At 40.2% G+C, this 27,444-nt stretch overlaps 1 protein-coding gene across 1 annotated transcript in view; it reads right to left on the bottom strand.

Moving 5' to 3' along the window:
• Nucleotides 1–1,014: 1,014 nt before the first annotated feature.
• LOC128369204 (voltage-dependent R-type calcium channel subunit alpha-1E-like) overlaps nt 1,015–27,444 on the bottom strand; it is a 51,042-nt gene continuing 24,612 nt past the window's right edge. The window contains exons 8-48 of the mRNA XM_053330203.1: nt 27,282–27,385; nt 27,076–27,191; nt 25,378–25,431; nt 23,319–23,399; nt 22,959–23,168; nt 22,699–22,811; nt 22,097–22,209; nt 21,837–21,968; nt 21,470–21,539; nt 20,938–21,055; nt 19,946–20,013; nt 19,768–19,835; nt 16,400–17,158; nt 15,361–15,596; nt 15,007–15,139; nt 14,803–14,932; nt 12,962–13,021; nt 12,697–12,803; nt 12,183–12,194; nt 11,139–11,235; nt 10,877–11,037; nt 9,887–10,024; nt 9,459–9,660; nt 9,204–9,368; nt 8,254–8,364; nt 8,064–8,144; nt 7,670–7,792; nt 6,809–6,874; nt 6,630–6,721; nt 6,335–6,509; nt 6,125–6,252; nt 5,652–5,748; nt 5,424–5,529; nt 4,852–4,959; nt 4,665–4,765; nt 4,442–4,548; nt 4,254–4,347; nt 3,125–3,229; nt 2,599–2,734; nt 2,295–2,434; nt 1,015–1,539 (exon numbers count right to left, since the gene is read on the bottom strand). Coding sequence (XP_053186178.1) covers nt 1,015–1,539; nt 2,295–2,434; nt 2,599–2,734; nt 3,125–3,229; nt 4,254–4,347; nt 4,442–4,548; nt 4,665–4,765; nt 4,852–4,959; nt 5,424–5,529; nt 5,652–5,748; nt 6,125–6,252; nt 6,335–6,509; nt 6,630–6,721; nt 6,809–6,874; nt 7,670–7,792; nt 8,064–8,144; nt 8,254–8,364; nt 9,204–9,368; nt 9,459–9,660; nt 9,887–10,024; nt 10,877–11,037; nt 11,139–11,235; nt 12,183–12,194; nt 12,697–12,803; nt 12,962–13,021; nt 14,803–14,932; nt 15,007–15,139; nt 15,361–15,596; nt 16,400–17,158; nt 19,768–19,835; nt 19,946–20,013; nt 20,938–21,055; nt 21,470–21,539; nt 21,837–21,968; nt 22,097–22,209; nt 22,699–22,811; nt 22,959–23,168; nt 23,319–23,399; nt 25,378–25,431; nt 27,076–27,191; nt 27,282–27,385 — 5,742 coding nt within the window. The remainder of the gene's footprint in view (nt 1,540–2,294; nt 2,435–2,598; nt 2,735–3,124; nt 3,230–4,253; nt 4,348–4,441; nt 4,549–4,664; nt 4,766–4,851; nt 4,960–5,423; nt 5,530–5,651; nt 5,749–6,124; nt 6,253–6,334; nt 6,510–6,629; nt 6,722–6,808; nt 6,875–7,669; nt 7,793–8,063; nt 8,145–8,253; nt 8,365–9,203; nt 9,369–9,458; nt 9,661–9,886; nt 10,025–10,876; nt 11,038–11,138; nt 11,236–12,182; nt 12,195–12,696; nt 12,804–12,961; nt 13,022–14,802; nt 14,933–15,006; nt 15,140–15,360; nt 15,597–16,399; nt 17,159–19,767; nt 19,836–19,945; nt 20,014–20,937; nt 21,056–21,469; nt 21,540–21,836; nt 21,969–22,096; nt 22,210–22,698; nt 22,812–22,958; nt 23,169–23,318; nt 23,400–25,377; nt 25,432–27,075; nt 27,192–27,281; nt 27,386–27,444) is intronic.

Below are 27,444 nucleotides of genomic sequence, written 5' to 3'. Positions count from 1 at the left end.
TCAATATCCACAAGGAAGAAAAAAAGGATGAAAATGGATGAAAGATCTTTTTTTATTTTTTTTTATCTCATATCATATTTATTATTAGCGTAATGTAGATCATACACCCAACAATTTCCAAAACTGAATGGTAAATATAATTGCTGGAAAATTCTCATTAAAGGGTGCAGAGTGGCAAAAATAACAGAAACAGGTTGTCTTAGAAGATGAAAATGAAGGAAAAATTTCAATTTTAAAGGTTCAAGAGTTGGTGGAGGCATGATTTAACAATGACGCAGGGTGGAAATAACAGATAAGCATCTTCTCTATGTTATCCTATAAGTGTATCCATATCTCACAACTTATTATGTTTAATACCAAAGGAATTGCCAAAAAGAAAAAATGATGGGGAAAATCAGGCAGTTTTTCCCCTGCACATTCATTCATACTGTAAAAAAATCCAGCATTATTGAGTGTTACTTATTAGTACCCACATTGTCTGGTAAAGTATCACATCGCCTTCTGATGGCTAGTTGTATTGATACGGTCTAAGAAAATGGCAATGGTGTGATGATCACAATGTATTTACAAAAACAATTAATTTATAAGAAAATGTAGTTACATATTCACACACCCCACAGGTAAACACTGTTTAGAGCAACACTGAATCATTTAGAAACATCTTCAGAAATGGAAAATACCTATTGACACAAATGATATAATTTGATTCATTCATTTCATTTATTTTCTGCATCTCGCAACTATTCGAGATGAATTATTACTCTCTATCATCAAGTAGAAGTCAGGAAATAGACCTTATTTATAGTCAGTGTTCTGTGTGAATTGGCAACTACAGTTTCAGGAAGTATTGTTCTTGTTTTGGGTTCACATTTTATCACACATCCAGAAGGCTCATGGCCTTGATGTACTGATGTAAGAAGAGTCACATTAACCTTCACTCTATACACTGTAGTACAGCGTCCTCTAACACCTCTCTGGGATTCCCCCTCCTCCCCCACGCTGCGCCTCCTGTCCCTAGCACCTGTCGTCCTCCTCTGTGTCGCTGAGTGGATCACAGCCCGCAACAGAGGCTGTCTGCGCCAGACGTTTTCGAAAATGTCCATTTGGGACCTGCCAGCCAGTCCGCAAGCACGGGCGGGCCGAGCTGATGGTGTTTGAGCGTCCCAAGCTGCAGGCCACAGCCGCCTCGAAGGTCAACGTCTCCATTGGACCAGAGGGGTCCGGGCTGTGGTCGTCCTCTTGTGAGGCTAGGAATGGCTCGGAGGGGTAACGACGAGGCGGGGATGGGTGTAGGCCAGCCTCGCTACCCCTCTCACCTGCGACCCCTGCCTGGCACTCCCAGGTGAGCTTGCCCCGCCTCATGGTCTCTGGGCTGCCCTGCTCGTCCTCATCTTCACCAACGGAGGGGTGTGTGCGGCACACGAGTGGGGAGTAGGAGATGTGAGGGCGAGAGCGGGTTGGGGTCTGTGATGAAGGTCGTCGGCCACTGGGGGTGCTGGACTCTGAGGTGGAGGGCACCGGACTGTCGGAGCTGTTACCCTGAGGACAAGAATAAAGACAAAAATTACGTCAGCTGACTTAAACCCATCAATTTAAACAGAAGGGAGAATTTTTAACGAGTAATGCCCCAATCTCCTCCATACCACCATCCATCTTCCATACTTCAACTATTTATTTAGTTTATTGTTTTACATTTTCTGGTTTATTGTGGACTGCGGATGTAAGATAAATTTATCTTACAAAAATAAAAGTAAAAAGAGCTCACAGCTCAGTCGGTGGAAGTCTCTATATGCACTTTCAAATAGCCAGAGTAGGAATGTCCCGTCCGACATGATTTAAAGAGTCTGTATAATGTGAAATACAGAGAGATTTACCTGGAGGTGAGAGGCTTAATCAGTATTGTGTGAACTTGTTTGGCAAGACCTCGCATGTAACAGACATATTTCATTTATATGTAAAAGTTCCACGCTGCAGGTTTAAACTAAAAGATTATTTCCATTGTGGTCCTCTTAAGATGAAAAGGGGAAAGAGAGTGAATTTTCAAGTATGGCAAGACGAGCTTTAGACTGCATCATCTGTTTTATAATTACAAAATGCTTAATTACACTTATGCATCCATTATATATATTAAAAGACTCTCCCGTCATAGGTTCTCATCAATCATCTCTGATGGTGTACAAACAACAAAGATTCATATGTGAACACTGATAACTCACCAGATAGAATCAGGCAAATTTATTAGTTCATTTTCAATTACACAGACTTCACAGTGTTTTTGGTCCAAACTGACCAACCTGTTTATCTTGGGTGTGTTCTCTCTCTACGCTGGAGGAGCGTGACGGCTGCTGGCTTCTTTCCTCTGAGTTACAACGAGATGTGTCTGGAGAGAGGAGGTGACAGCACTCCTTGGACCGGCCACGCTCAGACCGAGAAACTTGAGAGAGAGAGAGAGAGACATTTAGGAGAGGACAAAATGATAGATTAAGAGACGAAGGGATGGATCATTCAACTAATATATACAGGGCTGGCTCCGTTTGATTAGTAGTAGTGATATGACTTAACAACCTAATCTGATGAAAACAGGTGAGCAGGACTAACCGGCAGCCTTGTAGCTTTTGTGACGAGGTCGATACACTCGCTCTGGACTTTTCTCCTCCTGCCAAAGACCGTTTGCCCGCTGATCCGCAACAGTGGAGACGGAACGCTTCAGGGAGCCGCTCGCAACCTCCGTCTGCTTGTATGTGAAAACACAGACAAACACACAAGCACAGTAAACGTACACAAAGAAAACGTTAAAAATACTCTAATTACATGGAGATGATTTCATTCAGGAACAGGCTTTGAACAAATTCTCTTGCATGCGTTACTCAGTTTAGTTTAGTCTTTCTTCTATTCTGGAGATGACAGAGATGAGATCGAGGTAAGGAGGCGAGGCATCAGCATTCACGGATCAAACCCCCGTTCTAACATTTCATTGAGCCTCAGTCAGACTCCCAAAGTAGCAAAAGACTGATTTGAACTTCTTGTGCACGTAAGGAACAAGGCACTTTGGCATAAGAGCCCATGCAGCCACTGAAGTCCTCGAGATCCAGCACAGAGGCCGTGTCATGGAAGATGTGTGTACCTGCGACTCTACAGCCAGACGGGGCATGGAAGAGGCCCGCACACACAGGCCCCTCCCTAGCGGAAGCTCCAGTGGGGTTTCAATCCCCCTACTGCACTCGCCCACCTAGGTGAGTACAAAGACAGAGAGGAGGGCAAGGGGAGACAGCACGAATCAGGCTCGTCCCCGCCAGGACTGCCTCTTAACACGGAGGGCCAGCTCAGGTGAAAGGAGGGCGAAAAAGCCATTTCATATCACTGAGGGTCTATCTGTCATAGCCATCACCATCGCCATCCAATCAGAAGCCATTCCAGCCAAAAATATGAACAGGTTAACAACTAGCAAACAGGAAAACTGACTTCAAGGAATAGAAACAGTGTGAGGTTGTATAAGTGTGGAGTGTAAAAGAAGACAATAAAATGGACATTACAAGGAAAGATGGGGTTCCATGTTTCAGCTCGGAGGGACATACAGTCATGCATGTTCAGGTCTTATAGCTACACAAACAGAGCTAGACAACATCTGTCTAGGGGCAGAACGCATTCCTCTGCAAGAACAAACATTATTGAGCAAATATTTCAGAGTCATTTCACATCATTCATCTAGCAAGCGGTGTAGACCAGTCAAATCAGACAGTAAAAGACAAAGCAAAACATCAAAAGTTTGACAGTCTGCCTTTACTATTCTGACCTCTACGGAACTAAAAGACAGGAGCACAGAGAGCCAGCGATGCCGTGCCCTGCAAGGCACTGTGAGAGCCGCAGCAATTTCACAAATCAATTCATATTTATAATGTTTTTTGTGGGGTTAGACGTTTGTAAATAAATGTTGTGCTTTGGAAATTGTTTCAGATGCAAATGTGCGTCTTAAGACAGTGATTCCCAACCTGGGAGGCAGGGCAAGATAAAACTGAGGGTCGTAAAATTAATAAAAAGGTAATAACATATTTCTGCTGCATTGACCTCTAAAATTATTTTAAAATAATCTGAGATGGAAAATTTGCTGTTTTTTTAAACTGAGGACCTGAGAGGTGGCAAGAAGAAAATGCTTTGTGATAAAAAGGTTGTAAGTCAAAAAGATTGGGAACCACTGCTCTAAGACGTAGTTGTTGCGATAATGGTTGTTTGCTTATAATTGTCCCATTTCTTACCTGCTGCTGACCAGCTTCAGTGTCTGAACTTATAGGCTGCAAAAACAGTTCCTGGGGTGAGATGGGGCTCAAAGCCACAAAGCCTCCTCTTGTCCTAAATTGGGAGAGAGAAAAGAGTAAACAATCACATAAAAAGAGACACACATACAGATATAACCTGACACAGCTGCACACATGAATGGACTCACAGTGCTGAGCCAGCGCTGTGGGCCATCATCGGCAGCGGCTGGGTGTTGGAGAGGATGTCCTCCGGGAGGGTCGAGGCATCCAGACGCTTGAACATCAAGCTAGCCTTCTGAAATTAGAGAAACAGAACGCCGCGAGGCAAACACAAGTCAGAGAGCTCCTTTTCAATGTCGTTTTTCAGGCCCTGTTAAGGTAAAAGAATCTGTCGCAGCATGTTGAGCTGACCTGAGCTTCTAGCTGTTGTCGGAGCTTCTTGGCTTTGTTCTGTTTGAAGTAGTCCATTATCATCATCGAAGCATAGATCTTACCCACTGTCATGTCCGTATCTGTGAGGGCAAACACACTACATTAACTGTTACTGCATGTTTCTCTGGATTATATCGACTGTTGCCTCCGTAGTTTAGAGCCAGACCTTTGTTGATAGGTACCAGTAGGTCCAATGTCTTCTGGGGCAGATAAGGCCAAATGATACTGATCTCCTTTTGTAGTTCAGCATCCAGAGCGATACGATCCTCCCCACCTGGGAAAAACATTTACATTCAGCCACTCTGGCAAATATATGTGATCAATGCCATTAAGTCTGCAACAACCAATCAGCAACTATTTGATCATCAAATAAGTCATTTTTTAACATAAAGTAGACAAAACAAGCAATCTGAAGACGTCATCTTGGGCTTTAAGAAATCATAATAGACAATCACTTCATTAGGTACACATGTGCAATCAAATTTATTAATTAAACACTATAATTCCTCTTTTTGGTACCTTTAACTGGATGATAGCACATGAAGAGATAATACAGAAAAACTAAATTATATAAAATATGTCTTCATAGGAGAAGTTTAAACATGTCTTTATATGTGCTTATAACTTGATTATAGTGTGTTATATAATACTTAATAATGAAAATCATCATTAGTTGTAGCTCTGGGTGTCATATAATATACATAACATGTTTGCAACATGCTTGTCAGTGACCCTGACCTCTTGCTATTTTGATGTCCAACGCAGTGCGGATGAGTGACATCAGCGTTGAGGTGAAGTGGACAGACATGTCTTCGTCCACAGGCATGTTCATCAGCACCAACCTCTGAGAGCCAATGAGGACAGATGGACCGAGGGAGACCGAAGGAGAAGATATTTTTATGTGAGAGTTTTCATTTCATTAAACACAAGTGATCAGGGATGAGAGGACAGTGGGGTTTTTTTTACCTTATAGGCGATCTTGGCAGGACATTTTTTGCCCAGGCCCAGGGGTGGGGACATGTGAGTTAACATCTCGTACATGGCGGTGTAGTGGATACGACCACTTCAGAAACAAACATAGGTGATGAGTGAGTAGAGGCACAGACAGAGAGGAAGAGAAGTGGCAGAAAAATTCACATCTAATACAGATGAAAAGAAGCTGTGAGTATTCTTTTAGAGGGTTTGTACTTAGCATTCAAATATTTAATGATTTTCACAAGTTTTTCTTTTTCTCTCAAAAGCTGACTTTAGTGTTGCTCCATTGGACTTGGAGGCAAATCTATCTTGTACTCAGCATGACAGTTCATTTCTCTGAAACTTTAAGACATTTCACTCACATTGCTGCCCCCTGCTGGATAAAGATCGAACATGACTATTGAAACTAGGGGGAATTAAAAAAAAAAAAGTAAATCAGCAGCAAGAACAAGATCAAGTCTCACCATGCTAAACGATCGTACTCTCCCCAGATTCGGACAAACTCGTCCAGGTGATGGGGACCCAGGATTGAGGAGTCTCGTGTTAGGTACTCAAAGTTATCCATAATCACAGCCACAAACAGATTCAGCATCTAAAAAGTAACATAATAGAAGATCTGATGAGGAAGGCAGAGAGCAAGACCACAGAAAATTTGACAAAAGATATGAACTGACCAGGAATGAGCTGAAGAAAATGAATGAGACAAAGTAGCAGTAAGCAAAGTCGGTCCCGCAACCTCCCTCGTGGTCTGGAGATATGGTGAGGGGGGAGATTGACGGGTCTGGTTCACACTCCTGACCCGCCAGACAAGAGAGCATAATCTCTTGCCAGGATTCGCCTGTCGCACTCCTGGTGGTTTAAACACAGACAAACACCTACTTGACATCAAATGAAGATAAACTTAGCAGAAAAATAGCCTGATGATCATTTTTATAAACTGTCTTGGAAGATATTTTTTGACGGGCCCACCTGAAGAGCAGCATCAGTGCGCTGAAAAAGGTCTTAAAATTGTTGTGCTGATTGATGTGACTCTCATCATTTAGCTTGATGTTTCCAAACACCTGCATGAAACAGCTTCAGTAAGACGATAATCTTTTTCTGATATTAAAGAAGTGCAATTAATATGATTACTAGTTGAAAAAACATACCTGCATTCCGATGATGGCGTATATGAAGAAAAGCATAGCGATGAGAAGACAGACGTATGGAAGAGCCTGTTGGAGAAAAGGCAGCAAGACAGATAATTATCTAACATTTGTCGTCTAAAAAATATTATTATAACACTTTTATGAGACAATTAAAATGACAAGAAAAGGAAGCAGACCCTGTAGTCCAGTTCAGACCAAGAATTCACAGTTTCAGATCATTGCAGGGAAAGTTATAGCAGCCAAACGGCTTGTAGCAAAGTCAGCATTTATATTAGATATTATTAGTTATTTTTTGTGGGGTTTTTTTACATTTTAGATTTTTTTTCCTGTTTTTTAAATACCCTATATAAATGCTGCTTGTAATGTGTTTTATGATGACCCTAATGAAGGCCACAAGCTGAAACATGTTGGCCTGTTAATAAAGTTAAAGTAAAAGCTTTGACTTTCTTCAGACTTTTTTCCTTCTCCATGCATCTTGGAAGTAGGTGAAGTTGTGCCAGAAAGCTCCACCCTGTTTCTACAGAGTTATGGATAGAGGAAAAGAAAGCCTCAAAAAATCATGTTTTCTTGCTGTTTCATCAATACTAGTAATGCAACTGTAGCAAGTAAATCACTTTCACTATCCTTGTTCATATTTCAAGATGCTACAAATTATATCCAGCTACAAAAAAAAAAGCCTGAACAGCTATCAGTTAGAGCAGAGGTACAGGGAGTCATTACTATGGAAACGATACACCATCTCGTCTAGTCACATTTGTGTAATCTGGCAGGTTTTTGCAGTCCTGCTTATTGCAAGTCGTTGCAGGTTTCAACTTGGCTCATTATGAATCTTAGATCTGAACTGGACTTAAAATGTCTGACCTTGAACGATTGTACGAAGGTCCACAGCAAGATACGAATGGTGTAACCCTGTCTCAGCAGCTTGATCAACCTGGCTGTTCGGAAAAGCTTCAGGAAACTCATGTTGATGTTGGTGGTCACCGACTGCACAAAACGGTTAGAGATAGAACGATGAGAGAGAGAGAAATAAAGAAAGAGAGAGAGAGAGAGGCAGACAGAGGGGGAGAGACAGGACGTAAAACACAGATGGCGAAATTCATCACAACATGACTTAAGTTGTGTTTAGAGGCAGGGATCGTAACACATGAAGAAACTTGGAAAGAAAGAATACTGTGTTTAAATCTTGCTATTAGAGTGTTTTTTTTCTTAGGGTCACAACATTGTGAAAATGAATGGTGTCTTGGCAGTGTCGTACCTGTAAATCCACAATTATCTCGGTGATGCTGCCAAGAACGGTGATGAAATCAAAAATATTCCAAGTATCTCGAAAGTAGTTCTGCGGTAAAGACAAGGTGGAAACAATTTGACTATACATATAGACAAATTTGATATTAGTTTAGCTATACTAAACTCATCATTCAATCTTTTCTTGTGTAAATACTCACCACTAAACCAAATGCCATGATCTTCAGTATGCACTCCAGGGAGAAGAGAACAGTGAAGGCTGTGTTCAGGTGTTTCAGGACTGTGTCGTAGGCTGTCGGGGCTGAGTGGTACTGAAGAAAACAAGACAAAAGGTCACAAAGTCAGATAGAGATGTCATCACTACATTAATGATGTCATTCATTTTCACATTGAAGACGAGATTTTGCTGAACCACAAACTCTTAAAACAAACACGGTGGATGTGTAAATGTTTTTAGCTCACACTGTACATTACTGCTGCTGACCATTTTCAAAAGGACACAACAACTTAAAGACTGATCTTCTACCTTCCACATTGCATTTGGTTTCAGTAATTATTGGCTGTAAAAGTACACCAACAGAGATTTAAAAACTTTTGTGAAATGAATGTGCTACACGGTTTGTGAGTTGGTTTGTTTTCTTTAAGTTAAAGTCTTAAGCCAGAGATGGTCTATTCTGGTTCTGCCTGAGGTTTCTTTCTGCTAAAATTGAGTTTTTTCTTGCCACTGTTGCTCATGTGGGAATGTTGGGTCTCTTTAAAATTAAAACCTGAAGAGTTCGGTTCAGAACCTGCTTTATGTGTAAAATGCCTTGAGATTACTTTGTTGTGATTTGGCGCTATACAAATAAAGATTGATTGATTGATTGATTGATTGATGTCAGGTTTCCTTAACTGCAACAACAAGGAAGATTGTTCAAATCAGCACTTGCTTTTAACTGCATTACCTCCTGTTCACAATGTAGCTTTAAAAAATGGAAAACAAAAGCTAGAACGTGTGCAATTAAAAAAAAAAAGTTTTACTCTCAAGTCTCTGCAGGTGTTTCTAGCATGCAATGAATGAGTTCACAAAGTCGAGTATTTAGAAAACACAAGCATCATCCTTTAAGGTGTCATTATTACTGAATGAATTCTGCAGTCGAGAGTGTTTTACCTTCATCATGAGTACCACAGTGTTGAGTGCGATCATGACCAACACTGTGTACTCAAAAGAGGGCGACGCCACAAAGTGCCACAGCCTGTACTGGAAGGTTTGTCTGTTCTGGGGCATGTAGCGAGTCATCGGCTTGGCACTGATGGCAAAGTCAATACAAGCCCTCTGTAACAGAAACAAACATGAAGATGATCTTTAACTGCGTGAATTCATGTCCATGTGTGTGTCTGCATGTAAGATTTCACTGCTCCACACCTCGTTCTTCTCCAGACTGCACTCCTGAATCATCTTGTCACCCTGCTCCTGGAACGTGATGATGATAAGAGCCACAAAGATGTTGACGAAGAAGAACGGAAAGACCACAAAGTAGACCACATAGAAAACTGACATCTCCATCCGGTTCCCTCGACTTGGCCCCATGCTTTCCTCTGTAACGTCAGTAGAGTGCTGTAGGACCCTGGCAGAAAAAAAGACAGAGGAAAATGAAATATCCTCTGAAGCATTAAAACCCAAAATGCTTCAAAATTTCAATTTATTTACATTTTTTATCCTTTAATCTAACATTTGTTGTGAAATTGTGCATTTCCAGTGGTAATGACAAAGCATTAATAACTGGAGTACATAATGAAAAGCTGCAAAGAGTTGCAAAAGTAGCAGTTAAAAGCATTAAAAAATACACTTACTGAGGCCATCCCTCTCCAGTAGAGACAGTGAAAAGAGTGAGGAGCGCCCAGCAGACGTTGTCGTAGTGGAACTCGTGTCTCCTCCACTCTCTCCTCTTCACCTCCTTTTTGTCTCTGCTGTAGTCAATGTAGTAGCCTCTGTGGAGAACAAAGCAGCCCACAGGTCATCATTATTTCCCTTGATTCACTGATTAAACCAGTACCTTTAATGAAGTGAAAGCTATTAAAGCAGTCTTTGTATTGTATTGTGTGCTATTTGTGACAGGACTTCATGTAGATTTAGACCGTAGCTCTCTCTCGTACAGTACCAGTCAAAAGGTTGGACACACTTTCTCATTCAAGTGATTGCGAAAGTGTGTCCAAACTTTTGACGTTCTTGCCAGCCAGATTTTATAAATGGGTTAGTTGTGTTTTTAAATGTGATCAGTTAAAATATTAAGTTGTTGTTTATGTTAAATCCTTGCAAGACATGTCTGTAGTATATGTTGGTCATTTTGTGTCCTTCCTTTTCCTTCTGTTTTTGGGTGGTTAGTCTTAGTATTGAAAATGTAATTTGAGTAGTTTGTTAAGTCTTTCGGTTATTTTTTGTAAGAGCTGGTAGTTTTGTGATTTTGGCCTGGGTTTCCTCTGAAGTTCACTTTACTACAAACCCTCTCGGCCCCTTATATCAATCACTGCTGGCCTTCTGTACACCCCCATGTCCAACCTTCGCAGTTATGGGGACATAACCCCCTCCACCAAGACCTCGGCTGTTTTCAAATCCTGTCTCTAGATCCATCTCTTCTCCACCGTATTCTCTTAGCCCCCCCATCTATCCTTGTGTTTATGTTATGTTTGTCTCACTAACTCCGCCCCTTAGTGAATCGTGTAGTGTAAAACAACTTTGAATTCTTGAGAAGTACTATATAAGTATCATGTATCATAAAAATAAAAACTATAACAACCCTGGTAGGAAGGAACAGTGAGACTGGTTAAGAAATATCCACTTACTGGCATTCCTTCTCTGAGTTCATGGAGCTGTCGGTACAGTAGAAGAACTTCCCCTTAAAGAGCTGCACAGCAATGACAGCAAAGATGAACATGAAGAGCTGGTACACGATGAGGATGTTGAAGACGTTCTTCAGAGATGTGACCACGCAGTCAAAGACAGCCTGCGGAGACGAAGGAGGACAAAACAAAAACAATCTGTCAGAGAGCTGTGCGATAACACTGAAATACTGGAGAGTGTTTTTAGATGTAAATATCACGTTACCTTGAGTTTGGGAAGTCTTTTGATAGTTTTAAGAGGTCGCAGGACCCTCAGAACTCTGAGGGACTTTATTGTCTTGATGTCTCGACCTTTGTTGTTTCTGTTGACAGTAAAACGCAGCATTTAGTCACATATTTGTGGACTCATACATTAATGCACCAGGACACATGGAACTGACACATTTTTAACAGTTGAGAAAAAACATAGTTGAAGTAAAAAATGGACATAAAAGCTTATCAATACACATTTTATACACAATGAAACACAGAACTTCACTTTGAGTATGTTTGTACAGAGCTTGGCAGGTGTCAAGGATAATAGTTTTGGTAACTGATGAAATTTGTGGCAGCACGGTGGTGTCGAGGTGAACGTTGTAGCCTTTGTGGGTTCCCTCTGGGTACACCAACTTCCTCCCACAGCCCAAATACATGCAGGTTAGGTTAATTGGTGACTCTAAATTGCTTGTAGGTGTGAATATGAGTGTGGACAGTTGTCTCTCTCTAACTGTCCAGGGTGTACCACGCCTCCATCTCCCCTGTGACCCTCTAGAGGATAAACAGTAAAGAATATGGATGAATGGCTTTAATCTGTGCCCTCAAATTATTGAGCTAGAGCCTTCATACTTATTCCCTTCAAATTAGGCTATGGCTGTGGTGTTTTAGCATAGCTTCCCTCAAGGTAAAAGCATTAATTTATAGTAATTATTTAATTTGTCATTGTAGTAAACCCAAGTTTGAGCTGCATGGATGTATTTAGATTTTGGACCAAAAGATGACAAACTTTGGGCTTTTGTTTTTATAGAAAACATTATGTTCTTTTAACAGATTAGGTATTTGGGGGTAGAAATTCATATTTACAAATAAACAAAGATGTTTACCCCTGATACGTGCCAGGCTCTGCAATTTGGTGAGATTTAGAAGACACAAAAAAGAAATAAAAACACACTGAAAACAAAGAAAGGAAAAATCAAGTCACAGGACAATAAAAGACGTGATAAGTGAGAAGTTTATGGGAGAAGTTTACGTTTAGTGTGACTGAAATTTTTACCCCATCACATTGCTGGTCGCCCCAACAGTGAAAAAATCCACAGGAACAACAGAGAAAAAAATTGAGGCATAAAGAGAAATACACTGTGAGCAAAGCTCAAAAGATCACAGTTATATTCACAACAGAGAAATAAACATACGGTACGGTCCTCTACGGTACAACGGAAGGAACAAAAGGCTCAGTAAGTGATTTATCACACTCACATTGAGAGAGACAACAAAAATAATTATTGCAGAGGCTTTTTAACATTAGGCATGATAGTCCACCCATGTGTAAACCCAGAATTACATAGAAATCCATGTTTTCCATTTGTTGTGAGGCTGAATCTGCGTTACTGCACAGGACCATGCATGCCTCCATATTTGCAGTGTTTGAGCTGACCCTTTGTCAATGAAGCTTTTCTTTAAAGCTGAAAAAGTGTCTTTGAGGGAAGGTTGTTTTTAACAATACTGTAAGCTCAAAAAACGATTTGCTGCAGTGAGTCATCACCAGGCAGCACTATGTAGTGACTCACGTTAGAGCAAAGGCTATCAGAGCTCCCACCACCACAATGAAGTCCAGGATGTTCCACATGTCTCGGAAATAAGAGCCATCGTGCAGAATGAGACCCTGGTCTATCATCTGGAGGACAAACACACACCCACACAGACACATAAGGTGAACGGATTGAATACGCACAGGGACCAAAATCTATGAGTAAATCTACAGTAAGTTCAGTTATTTAAAAGTATGATAGGTGTTAAAACAGAGAAAATATGTGTTTTATTTTAGGTTCCCACCTTAATGATCATTTCAAAGGTGAACACTCCGGTGAAGACATAATCAAAATAACGAAGGACCTGGGTAATTCAAAAACAAGAAACACATCTTAAAAACTTTTATCAACCAAAAAAGACTTTTCTGAAGGTGCACTGTCTCATTCAGCATCACTCCGACACTCACATTCACTCACACAGCTTCACAGGAATACGTAGATAAAACTTACATTAGTCCCATCCAGTCAGAGGCAATGAACTTGTTACCGCTGGTAGGCATGTTTCTCACGCCTTAATGGTGGGTTTGCCTCTAAATAAACCTTTACAGGATGAATCACTATGTTTGCAGGAAGTGTCAAAGCGTGGCTATAAGATATGTAAGGATGTAGTAAGAGTCTCTGCCTCCCATGTCACTTGAGTCATTCATCACCCCAATATATGTGCTTGCCAAAAATACCATAAAGGGATATTTCAGTGATGAATCAGATTTATAAAACAATGGTCAAAGTCAACACAGCACACGTCAATATATCCTGATTTTTGTCACTATTGAGAGGGAAGCTCCAAAAAAGTGTGATCCTACATTTCCCATAATGCAAATCAATAGCAATGTTTGTTTAATCACATTACAGGTTGGTCTTGTTGGTCAGGTTTGTTTGTTTTTTCTTCTATATTATCAATTTAGAAATCGAATACATGTTTCAGTTAGTTTCCTAGTTGTAATTACGACTTGGATGCTCACATTAATGCTTTTGACAGGCCGTGAACTCATTATTATGATGACTATGATATGACATAAACATGGAATCAGAGGAAATCACACAGCGAGTAGCACCGGCGACGATTAGTAAACTGAGTCAGTGGAAAGCCCCTTTAAGTGTTTGTGACATATTTTGGATTATAATAACTCAATTCAAACAAAGAGTGGTGTCCAGTCTGTGGCACCAGAGTGGGAAATGACAGGCAGCCATACACAGATGGTGTTAAATATTCTATAGTAAATGAATGTGACTACTCTGTCTCTCTCATAGCCAAACACAGTGTAGCTTTTACTAGTTTGTACTTATTTGGTCACTCTTGACACTTTTCATGATACTGAGTTGTGAAAAACAAACAGCACAGCTACTTCCCTGGCAAAACTGTCGATTCTCACCCTGTATGTGCGTGAAATCAAATGTGTCACGACACACTGTTGTCGACACAGTGTTATGTCAACTTGAGATCAAACAGTGAACCTGAGAGATTTGAATTGAGCTAAAACGCCATCAGTGGTATTACACTAAGGGAGATTTTTTTGGTCAAACTGTTAAAATGTCTACTTGAAGATAAATGTCATAAAAGATAATCAAAACCACATATCAATGCGACTGCAGGAAAGGGATCCCATTCATTTTGTACGGAGAACTGCAGGGTGCATGATGGATACAGCACGGTGAGCTAATGACATTTATGTATTATATCCATGGTTGACAAACCAACCATCATATCTGAATTTGCATATTATAACTCAACCTAAACTATATAAATGAGGTCCATCCAGCGCAATATGGCCGACTGACAAAAATCACATGAAACTGTCAAACTGGGCCATGCTGATCAAATATAAATCAATATTCTGTTACTACATTGCATATTTCTTGCATCAAGTGTTTTCAGAAACATACTTTAGTGTTCCGTTTAGATGCAAAATGAAATAGTTTCAGATCCGTTGTTTGTTTGTGTCTGCAACATCAGATTAATTTAATGTTGCTGACAGCAGTACCTCTTTATACCAGGTAAACTTTTCTCTTGTCCCTGTATTGATCCCACACATCTGATATCAGAAAATGAACACAACTATTTTCAGCTTCTTCTTTTGATTTCACCTTGTTTCTATCTGAATTGGTGCACACAGGGTCCTCAGCAGCCAGTGCAATGCTGCTCGCCACGATCACCAGAAGGATTGACATCTCAAAGTAGCGCATCGTAACCACGTAGTGGCAGATCCTTCTGATTCTGCGGATCAATGAAGGGGAAGGCGTTAATTGTTGGTTTGATGACAGAGGATTTTTTATGTTTGAGTATCTTACGGGTTGGAGGCCTTAAAGATGAACATGCTGTCAGGAGCTACAGGTTTGGGAGTGATCGGAGGTTCTTCATCCTCTGTCTCTTCGTCCATGTCGTTCTGGTCAGACTGGTACGCCTCCAACTCTTTGCTGTTCACTAAAAAGCAGAGAGAAGTGAGAGAGGACAAAAATGCTTTAGCTGTACATGGACAGCAATGACAAAGAAAGAAGCATGTGAGTCACCAGCAACAGAGTGGTACTATTACCGGATGTCAGAGCACCTACTCACAGTGTCACAGAGTGATACTGACACTAAATCCCACTTTATGATGCACAGTAAAGGAGTGTGACAGCAGAGAGAAGTGATCACAGCGCTACCTGTCATTGGTGTGAGCTCCAGCAGCGGCTGTGCAGACATTTCGATGGCCACGCTTCCCTCCAGGTTGGACTTGTCACGGTTGAGGGAACCTGGGTGGTTCTCAGATTTAATCGCACACACAGTGAACTCTGTTGCCTCTATAGCGGTCTCCACTGGTTCATACTGGTCTGTGTGCCCACCTTCACCCTGCTCTGCCCAGTCCAGCTGCTCACACTGAGGAGGATCAGGAATGTCTCTGAAAAAATAGGAAAGGAATGATCACTAAACAGTTATAGTAGAAAGAAGTTGTATCAATTATCTTGACCTCTTGTATATTTCTACCATCCTTTTCTTGTTGTATAATTATCAGATAACGGTGCATTTGATCTGAAATGTCACTCTCTATATTGTACTCTCAGTATGTTTTTGGTGGCTCTACAGATCCACCACTTTGGTCCAGACTGAAATATCTCAGTAAGGATTGAACAAATTGCCAAGAAATTTTGAGCAGAAATTCATGATCTCAAGAGGATGAAGCCCAATTTTTGATGACTCTCTCCAACCTCTCTGAAATGTCACAAAATCTGTTACGTGGCACAACATTTTGCAGAGGCTAAGATGATAAAATGGTAAACATTAAACCTGTTAAACATCACCATGTTAGCATTTGTCACTGTGAACATGCAAGCATGGCTGTAGTCTTGTTTCTTTTAAAGGATACATTCACATAAGTCTGTCTTAAAAAAATGCTCACTTGCCCATATATACATTTAAAGACTTAATATTCACTGTAATTGTTCCTCTTATCTATATTGGCTGTAAACAGATCCCTTTCTAAGGTGACGGGAAGCAAAATTGCATTTTTATTCACATCTCCTCCTTTGGAGCATTACAAAGAACTAATAACACTTTCAATGGATATTTGGGCATGTGAGTAATGTTTTATGATACATTTAAAACATAAAAAAGCCATAAAGAAAACAAGTTTCAATTCTCTTTCAGAGGTTTGAGAGGGTCTTTTGACATATTTTTTTGTATAATATAAGAGAACAGCCTTACCTGCTACAGTCTTCTCCAACATCTGCATACGGGTTGATGATGCCACAGTCATCTTGGACTGACCCTCCTTCTCCCTCTGCTTTTTCTCTCTCCTCTCTTTCTTCCTTTTCTTCCCTTTCATCTATCTTCCGTTCATGGCTGAATGATCGTCTGACTTGTTGCACCTCATGTGGCGTCCGGGTATAGTCCAGACTCTTGGCCTCAGTGCGGGCCTCACGGTGACGGTGGCGTCTGTGCCGCGCCCCTTCATCCGGCCCCTGACTGGGCCTGAACTTTCGGGCCACCCTGTGCCTGCCCCCACCTGTATTCCGGTGGTTAGCTCCTCCAGTTTTCTCCTCAGACAGGTTTACTAGAGGCTCAGAAGTCGGAGGCTCAGGTATGGGGATGGATATGGACATCGGGGGCTCAGGGAGGGGCATCCCCACAGACATGGGTGACTCAGGTAGATGAGCAGGGCTGGCCTCTGTGGAGAGCGTGGAATGGTGTGCAATGGTGGGAGTTTCAGCTGTTTCCTCTGTGGGGCTGCTGAACAGCTCCTCTTTGCTTGCCTGCTGGCGCCGTTTGCGTAGCTGGTTGGCCCTCTGCTCCCACACTGACATGTTAACTTTTCCCCTCCTCTGTCGGCGATTGGCGAAGGCGTTGGAGCCATTGAGTGGCTGCTCGTCTGCGGCTCCTGGACCACCCTCTGCCTCATCTGGGAAAGCTGGTCGGCCTCGGTGTATTGCCCGTTTCCTGTAGAGGTAGGGTCTTCTTCTCCCACTAAGGAGCACAATATACACGGCATCACTATTTATTGGCATCACACCTTTAAAGGAATAATTTGACATTTTGGAGATGTGCTTATTTGCTGCCTTGCAGAGAGTAAGATGAGAAGATCAATGCCACAAAAATATGAAGCTATCACCAGCAGCAGGTTAGCTCAGCTTAGCATACAGACTATGAACAGGGAGAACAGCTATCCCGGTTCTGTCCAAAGATAAGTTGTTATATGAAGGACTATTTCTTGGCCGGGAGCAGTGACTTCCTGGAGTCTCAGCTGGTTGCCTGGCAACCTTGCAGTGACCAAAAGAAATAGTCCCACAAATAATCCCTAATAAAACAGCAAAGTATAACCATTATATTTGTTGGACAGAGCCAGGCTAGCTGTTTCACCTGCTCTCAGTCTTCATGCTAAGCTAACCTGCTTCTTATTGAACAGATAGATATGACAGTGGTATCAATCCTCTAACATAACCATTTGCAAGACAGTAAATATTTCCCAAAATGTAAACTACTGCTTCAAAAAACTATTGAAAACAAAACAAAGAAAGAAAAAAACAACAACTACTGTTATAGCATACCGGTTGTACATTAATACTCAAACAACTGAAATTTGCAAGAAAAGGACAGTCCTTTTCATACATAATGTTAGTTGATAAGTAACACAAACAATTTCCCATGGAAAAAATATGCAAAATACATTCAAAAATTAAAAAAATATATACCTGAGAGGTAAAGACAGATAAAAAGAAAAAGAGAAAAACTAAACTCACAATAACAAAAAGGGGGGAGGTGCAGGATTAAAGTAAACATAGTGTAACATCTAGAAAATAATAATAATAACAATCTCAATAATTGATTAAGGAAACTTTGAAAAATTTGAGTGACAGAGATGCATACAATTTTACTTACTGGTGTTCAGATTCTTTTGTTGTCCATGTAATCAATGAGTGATTATTTGAAAACAAGACATTAGTGTTGTGCAACATACACAGAACATTTGTTGTGGCTCAGTCCAAAATATTTCCAGGGGCATAAAACTTTAAAGGAAGGTGTAAACACACCAGAAATCATACAATTATGATGAATTATTTAAGTTTAATTTGAGGGGGAAATCTGGTTTACGCCAATTACTATTTTCAAACTTACAGTACGTAGGTTAAGACTGTTTTCAGTCATGATACGCAACATTTCGGTCAGTGCCACATAACAGGCATAAAACAAGACAACATGATGGAACCAGCAAAACACAGCAATACATATCAAAATCTGCATCTTGATAGCTGCAACACATACAGGACTAACATTTAAATATGTAACAGACAAATGATACATTCAGTGTCAAAGCTAGAGTTTTTTTGTTGTTTTTTGTATGTTTTAGCTTATGCCACGTTATTTTTTATTCCTGGTAATCCATCATAGGTTTTTAGGGAAACTATTAGTGTCTATTCTTTTTAAGTGTGGTATAAAAATCAACTTGCAGAGACCTAAACACTCAGGATCAGTCCCTTCATTACTCAAGCAATTTTCAAGGCTCTGCATATTGAGTTTAACAGATTGTGCTAGCATGAAGATATGCCTATAGATTGATAAATAGAAATAAAGTTATGTACTAAAATCATTGGTGCAAATGTAAATGCACAGAGTTTGTAATTAATGGGTTAAAACATGCAAAAACAATTAGTACAGTGCTTTAGCCAGTCATGTCAGTGCTCCAAAAAAGGCATGTGTGCGTCCTTGCAGTTTATTCAAGTACACTTCAGCAATGGCTGTTTTAGGAAACTGTCACTAATGCCCCTGATGATCATGTAGTAGTTTTTGTCTCCCTACAAATCTGTGTGGCCAGCATGACAGTGGAGTCAGGAGCCAAAATCTGACACACTCCAAAGTGTGTCTCCTCCCAGTAGAGTGACACGTTCCCAAAACCTTTGAAAAATGCCTCGTGCCCTCCTCCGCCCAATTTACTGGATCATTGGACCTGCAGGAAGGTCAACAGGTCACTGAGAGGAGGAAGGTCGGTGAAGAATTACTTCTCTCATTAACAAAAGAGGCTGCCCATTACAAATAGCAGGCCAAGACAGTCACACAGGGAGTTTCAGTGATGCTGTCTATAGAGGGTCATGCTTTTTGATCAGGCACATTCAATACACATTCATAGCTGTCACAATGATGCCTAAAGCATGCCTTTCCAACTTTGCATTCACCATGCAAGTGAAAGAGGAAAATGCTGTTTAGCATTCACCAGTTAAACCAACACCTGGTTCTCTGTGCCCACAACCAATCATTTTGCAGAAATATATCGATGTTATTGGCTAATCTCACTGATTTCTAGACATCTCCGATCCAATAAGATATGTAACTTGTGTGAACCTCCGTCAGCATCCACATCTTAAGTAAGTCTTTCACTACTTGTGCCTGCTGCAAAAAGACAAAACTGTGAGCGATCGTGACATGATTATTTAGTCCAATTCCAGTTTTTTCTTTTGCTCAAGAGGAGAGTTGATTTGAGAAACAGTCGTACACCGGAGAGAGTATCAAAGAACTACTTAAGGGCTGTGAATGCTCTGGGTATCTCATCCCAAAACAGTGACTATTAACCAATAACTTACTCAGATATTAAGCCATCTCTTCCTCTGGCGTACCTCTGGTTGAAGAATTCCTCTTCCTCCTCTTCATCCTGACAAAAACAAATACAAAAGTAGTGATTTACTTTAATGATGACATACACAATAAAAACTAATTCTTTTACCTGTAAAATGGCAGAACACAGATGAAAACAGGGCAAACCTTTGTCAGCTCCTGTGCGTTGGCCAGATTATCCACGGCGATGGCCAAAAAGACGTTGAGCAGCGTGTCTGTCATGAAGGCAGTTAAGAACAAAACACGCTAGAGTTTGGGAATCTGTCAGGATTTTTACTCCCCTCTGTTTTAGATGAACGTATATTGATCAGATTGAAATACATTTTGAGTGTGCGACGAACAAATTCCAAATCAATGTCCACTTACTAGTTTTTTTTTCTTTTTTTTGTTCATCAGTGACTAGAGTGACTAGAAATGACTCAGGTAGTAGGATAACATCTGATGACTTATTTCTAATTTCTAGCACAGGAAATGAATGGTCTCCTTGATATGACCTTTGACCCTGTCCCAGCTGATGCTGTTTCTTGCATTCGGTCTGTTGTTCATGGTTGTTGCAGTTTCACTTTCGTTGTTTCCCATATACCACCACTGGCGTACCTCTATATGACCACACTCTCTATCAAACAAAACTAATGTCACATGACCACACCTGAACCAGTTCTATAACCTGACCAGGAGATTTGGTAAATGGACCATTGGGGACAGGTTGAGATTATTTGGTCCTAGCAGATGAAGCTCCTTAAATGTTCACCGAAGCACACAATATTTTTCATTGGATCACTTTTAGAAAATACAGCCTGTCTTTGTCATTTGTGGAGGTTCACCGAAGAACCCTTTTAATCCTGAATATTGATTCAGACATTATGTTTATTCCACTATATTCATTTTATAGTTATAGTTACTAGTTACTTTTCAGATTCAACAAATGATTCCACATCTGTCAACTAAATTTGAGCCTGTTAGCTTAGCTTAGCAACCCTTGTACTATGCTGATCTTACTATATACTTGTAAGTACTGTAGTACTTGTGATGGAGTATTTTTACAATGATTTTACTACTTTTATTGAAGTAAAAGATTTAAATAACTCCTCAACCACTGATCATGTACAGGTGTTGCAGTTTTATCAAAGGAAGGATACAATTTCCAAACAGGGTGAGCACTATAAAGTAGATTGATGACCACATGCCATACTGCACACCACCCTGCGAGCGAATCCCATTATACATCACCTCGTTCCAGTCCTCACCAGTCAAAATCTGTGGGCAAATGCATTGAATACTCAGCATTATTAATTATCCTGATCATATTTGATTAAAGGGAACACCGGCCTAAAAATACACCAAACAGTAGACATATACCATGTCTACAAACCAGTTCAAGATATACAATTAAAAATGGCAGAGAGAAAGCTAATTACTGTATACGCGGATCAAAACACTCCATCACAGCGTGGTTGGTTTTGCAGCAGATCTGATGTGGATTCGTTCACGTTTCACTTGTCTGATATTCATGTGCGCATATGTGTGCATGGATGTGTGGGAAGATAGAGGAGGCAGGGGGTGGAGAGCGAGTGAGCAGAGTTGTTTAATCTGCGCCTGGGGTGAGAAATATCCCAGGGTGCAATGTGTCATGGAGAGCAGGCAGAATGAGGGGATCTGTGGGAGCCAAACCTGAAACACTGTCATGATGGCAGCTGGAAACGTGTCAAAGTTGGTGGGAGTGTAATCTTCAAAGATGAACCTAGAGGAAAGGCAGATAGAAAGCAGGGTCAGATATGACCAAGGGAAAGATAAAGGAGGAGGAAGAAGAGGAGGAGGAGGATGCAGAGCTATTTTCATCCGGATATGTAATTTCCTCTCCTCTCCATCAAAGACACCATTGAAGAAACCGCTGTTCAAATCGCAAGTTGTAGATATTGTTTCAACAATCTGATATGTAGGTTAAACACACTGCAGAAATCAGCACCACAGAACAAAAACAGAAGAGATTTGTCATTGATGATTAAGATGTGAAGATGTCAGTTTTGATATCTCTTACCTTCCTCCAAAAAGCTGCATCCCCAGCAGAGCGAACACCACGATAAAGAGGAAGAGGAGAAAAAGCAGGCTGATGATGGACTTCATGGAGCTCATGAGGGACACAACCAGGTTCCTGAGAGAGGCCCAGTATCTGACAGGAAGAAATAACACGTGTCTTTTTCAACTGAGATCTATAAAAATACTACTACTCTACAACCCAGGTGTAGCTCAGCTGATATCTTGTGCTTTTCATGTGAACAGTCTTGTTACCCGACTTACTTAGTGATCTTGAAAATTCTCAGTAGTCTCAGCGCCCTCAGTACACTGATGCCAAATGACATGCCGGGCCTGAAGAAACCCCAAACCACCTCAAAAATGCTGCCAACAATAACCTGTAAAACACATCACACACATATAATGAAAATAAAAGACTTGGCTCCATCTGACCAGCAGAAAAAACAGTCAGGAGCAGATGAGAAATGCCAGAGAGATTTGGGTGTGATTGAGTCACCCACCACCATACTGCACATGTAATGACATGTATGTGGCACAGTTATTGATCTTAACCCTTTGACAGTATATTGTGGTCCTGGAAGACATAAAGATCACAGCTAACCAACCTATAAAACAGCTAAAGTATATGGCAAAGATAAGAGCGAGTGATGTGTGCATGATTTCAACTGCTACTTCCTCCCCTTTTTGGCTTACAAGAAGTTAAACCACCTTTATCAAGTAATTAAGATTACCCAAATTCCCTAATTTTGGACAAGATATTCAACATTTTCATTGCTGATATAAAACAGAATCTCCCTTTTCCCAGAAAGTCCCTTTTTGCTTTTCTAGTGTAGTACAGAGGCAGTATAAGAGATGAATGATCTCACCCCACAGTCGAAGCAGTTGAAAGATGAATGGAAGTAGAGCCGGAAACCCAGACCATAAATTTTCAAAAACATCTCAGCCAAAAACAGCCCCAGGAAAACAAACTCTGCATAGTCTGGAGTTGAGAAAAAAAGGGGAAAAAAGCAATTAAATCAAAATAGGATGTCTATCTGCTAAAAATAAAGCATTTATCAGACATGACCTGGATTACTCTTCTGGTAGTAAGTAATAAAATAATAAATAAATAAATAAAATAACCCACAGAGGAAGATGGTCAGCCAGTCGGGCTGGTTGTGGTGGACTATGGCCACACAGATGGTGTTGAGAGCAACCAGACTGAGCACCATCAAGTAAAAAGTGTCTGTCTTCACCATGCGGCGGATGGAGATGCGTAACATGCGCTCTTTACGCCTCAGGTACGCAGCGGGTCCACGACGGCCGCTGCGGAAGTTCATCCTTGATCGTGACATGCCTGAAAGAATGAGAGATAATCAGAGGAGAGAAAAAGAAAAACAAGGCAGGAGGTTTAAGAGCGTAGATAAAATATACTTAACTGCTCAGAAAAGGAGATATTATTAAGAAAGGAGGAAGAAGCCTTCTCGAAAATAAGTTTTTCACTCACTGGCAGTCGACATGTCCGTATACTTGTCATCGCCCGGTGCTCCTCTCCGTGCACCAGTCTTCTTACTGGCTCTCTTTAGCACTAAAATGTTACACAGAAACTCAAGTTTACCAACCTTCTCAGTGTCTGAATTTAAAGAAATTGCAAAAGAAATGAAAACCACAAATGACTATATAATTCCTGCTGAAGTATACCAAAGCTATTTTGTTTTGTGGTTTAATTTCTCATTACATTAATCATTACATTTGATCACTGAATGGGAAAACATGCACACAATGTGAATAAACTAACATTGATAATTAATAATAAACATTAATAATGGACATGGCTGCTCATAGTGAGTTAGTTTAGCCCATCTCATATGGGATTTCAAGACCTTCTGTATATCAGACATTGAAAACTCAATAATAATACAGGACAGCTTCTTGTAACACATATACTACACTAAACCAAAAGTAAAACATTACCATATATAGTATAATATATATATATATACTCATCTACTGTAAATAATATTAGGTATTGTGTTTGTGTGTGAAATTTCAGATCTATTGTTGCTAAAAATAGCAGAGAAAGAAAAGCTAAAGTTTTTCCAAATAAAGATCTGGTTTCTTCATGTTTCAGGTTTTCTCTGGATCACTTGAAGTCCAACTGAAATCAAATTTTAGCATTTCTATTTGCAGTCAAAAATAAAAGTCATCAATAGTTTTTTATCATCAAAAGGAAGAAAAAAAAGGTCTTTGGGGAAAATATCATAAGTACTCATTTTCCTCTCCGCCGTCTGGAGGAGCGTGTTGGTGTCTGTGTTTGATTGACAGCAGCTGGCAGGCTGAGCTCCAGCAGGGGACGAGAGACAAAGTAAACAAACTTCTTGAGCTGTATACAGTACGAGTCATGAGCAGACAGTGTGCTGTTCACAGTGATTTTGAAGAATAAGGAACATTTTTCCCCACTGAGTGTTTGTTTTGGTCGCTCGTTCAACAAGCTAAGGTGCAGGATGAGATATGTGTCCATATTTATAAGTTAGAAAAGAAGGAGACTTTAGCAGAAAAGCTAATCTGGGTTGTTGTTTAGAGTCTGAGGCTGCTGTCTGGTTGTTAGTCATTGCTGCTTTATGCAAATATGGTTTCAAAGTAAGCAATTTGATTGGCTGTATGGAAACATAGACAGATCTCCATCTGTGCAGAGAACTAACAGTATCCCAACAAATGAATCCAAAACAAAGGAGCACTATCATAAAACCAAAAATATATAAAATATATAATTTTCCCTTTTGGTTCATGATTTAAGAATGATGAGTGATTTACAGAGCAGATATATGTGCTGTAGCAGAAAACACATGCAATATAAATTCAGCTGGACTGCATGTGGGGGTGTCAGTCAATCATTTATGTTAAACCCTCAGTATATAAATTGTACTGTATTATTTAATTATCTTCCAGTATTTTTATACCAAGACCAAGACAAAAATATATTAGCACATTTAGTCCGTGGCAGCTCATCAAAGAGAAAAAAAAACAGTGTCTGCATTTAAATTAGCATCCAAGTGTTTTTGTGGTCAGTTTAGCCCACAGTCAAGTTAGTTTCACCGATGAGAGTTGCTGTAATATTAAATGTAGCATGACACACTGGGATTGTTGCTATGGTTACTTACAGCTTACACAATGATTTAGAGACGTGGTTATAACTGCTACTGGAAGCATATTTGACATGTCCAAATATGCAGTCTTTACAGACACCAGTTAATCTGATCAGACAGAGGAGTGTTTTCTGTGGCTTTTAATTCACTAACAGAGCACCAACAAAAGTGTGGATTTGAAATTATTTCATAGATAATATAAAACCAGGAGAACTGGGATGGTGTCGGTGAAGGAGGAGTGGATTGAAGGTCTGGAGGAAAACGATAAAAATAAGGAGGGGAGGGTTGAGGGATGAAAGAAATAGGATGTGTACAAGGTGTGGTCTTTTCTCCTGAACTTAGTTATTAAACTTCATTAATTACAGTCACAGATGTTAGCAGCTGTAGATGTTATCAGTTATCTGGAGTGTGTGAACTTACCATCTAACGGTGATCTCCCCGAACTTTTATTCTCCTCTGCAAGCATGACCTCCTCTGTAATACAATAAAACTGGAGATTATACACAGACGTATCTGTTTTTATCTAAAATAAATAATTAGATATAGAAATGTACGTCTCAGAGTTGTGTTCTCTCAGATGTCTGCAAACATTTACGGGAACTGAGGCCAATCTGATGTAAATGCTACTTTCAGAAGCCTGTATGACCTTCATCAGAGAAAGCTCTTATTCTCTATTATATACTCTCCCCATCTCTCTCTCTCTCTCTCTCTCTTCCCACACTCTCCCACATCTACGCACACGCCAATATGCACAGCGGCTCTCTCACATACACACGCATGTCAACACAAAAACACACACAACACGCGTGCGCCTAAAGACATGCACACAAATTTAAGTCAGTGAGTCAGTATCACCTTTTTCTCACCCTCTACTTGCGTGGGAGATGAGCAATGTAGATTGCCATTACAGCACTTTGTGTGCAACTCGACAGAGCTACTCTACGTCCAAAAACTCTGAAAGAGTCTGTAGTCAGAGCAATCACTGAAAACTAGCTGTTTCACATGTACATTAATCTATCAGATCATGTATTATCTAAAACATGATTCTAATCATGTATCAGGTGTAATTACTGTGGTATGCTTTTTTATCACAATGTAGTTTGTTCTTAATTACTGTACATATTGTATACATTTCATCATTTTAGGATGCCTAACAACATTAGGCAAAGGGACTAATTAACTGTTGATTGATGTACAGTGGCCCTTTCAAATAAAATGAATTAAAATTGAAAATTGAAATCTAAACATCTTAATATTGTCCTAAGGAACATTTCAACATTTGGTAAATACAGGTATTTGATTTTTTGTTGAAAGTTAGATGAAAATATTGATACTACTCTCATATCTGTGGCCAGAGGACAGTTAGTGTAACAGCTAGCTGAACCAAAGTTCAGAAAAATACCTAGCAGCACTTCTAAAGCTCACTCATTAACACATTAACCTGTATACAAACCAAGGTGTAAAAATGACAGTTTGATTTGCAGCGGGTTATTTTCTAGACTATATCTTAAACCAACATAGAGACTGACTCCTGGCTGTAGTTTCATATCCACAGTATAGACGTGAAAGTGGTGTCAATCTTCTTATCTAAATCTCGACAAGAAGACGAATAAGTGTTTGCCAAGATGTCAAACTATTTCTTTTCTTGCTTTGTACTGATTCACACAGTCATTGTGTCACTGTCAGTGTTTTATGCTTTCTATGTTGCCTTACTTTTAAACTGATTATACATTTATTAAGTGTAAAGGTGGGAAAGAAATTATATAAGAGACGGTCACACTCATCCACAGCTCTTCCACAAGCACTTATTATGCATGTATATGTCTGAAGGCTTTTGCACATCTGGTCATGACAATCTTTAAAAGGCTATTAAAAGTAAAAAAGTGTGAATCCATATGGAATAAAGTACTGCAGGGCTGACTAGAAAGTTGAATTTAGAGTTAGTTTAAGTGACAGGACAGTCGTACCAGTCATTTTTAGTCCAGGAACAGCTGTGATCAAAATATCCCAGAGCAAGACAAAATCCTGCCTGCTCACTGTATTCCTTTACTGTATGCAGCTGTATACCTCCATGCAGCTAAGTCATAAATGCGTGTAAAATTGTCAGCTGCCCAGTACCTGCCCTGTCTATCCAGGCTCGGTAGCCGTTCAGTTCTCTCTCCACCTGCTGCTGACGGCGCAACTTCATGAAGGCTCGCCTGTTCTCCACCCTCTCCCTCTCCTTGGCAAATTCTCTGAGGAGGGAAGCATAAAAACTGTTCATATATCATCCATAATACAGACAGACACACCAACATTACACACATAGGAAGAGTCATACTCACCCAGACAGGACACCCAACACCAGGTTCAGCACAAAGAACGAACCAATAATGATGAGAGGAATGAAGTACATCCAGTTCCATGTGGTGCCCAAAGCGTCATTAGTCTGAAATTAAAGATATTACACATGAACACCATCAATTAACATGATGTTTTTGGGATTCA

This window comes from Scomber japonicus, chromosome 12 (genome assembly GCF_027409825.1).
Source record: "Scomber japonicus isolate fScoJap1 chromosome 12, fScoJap1.pri, whole genome shotgun sequence".
NCBI classification, from domain to species: domain Eukaryota; kingdom Metazoa; phylum Chordata; class Actinopteri; order Scombriformes; family Scombridae; genus Scomber; species Scomber japonicus.
Note: the sequence above shows the minus strand (reverse complement) of the source record. Positions and strands in the feature narration are given on the sequence as shown.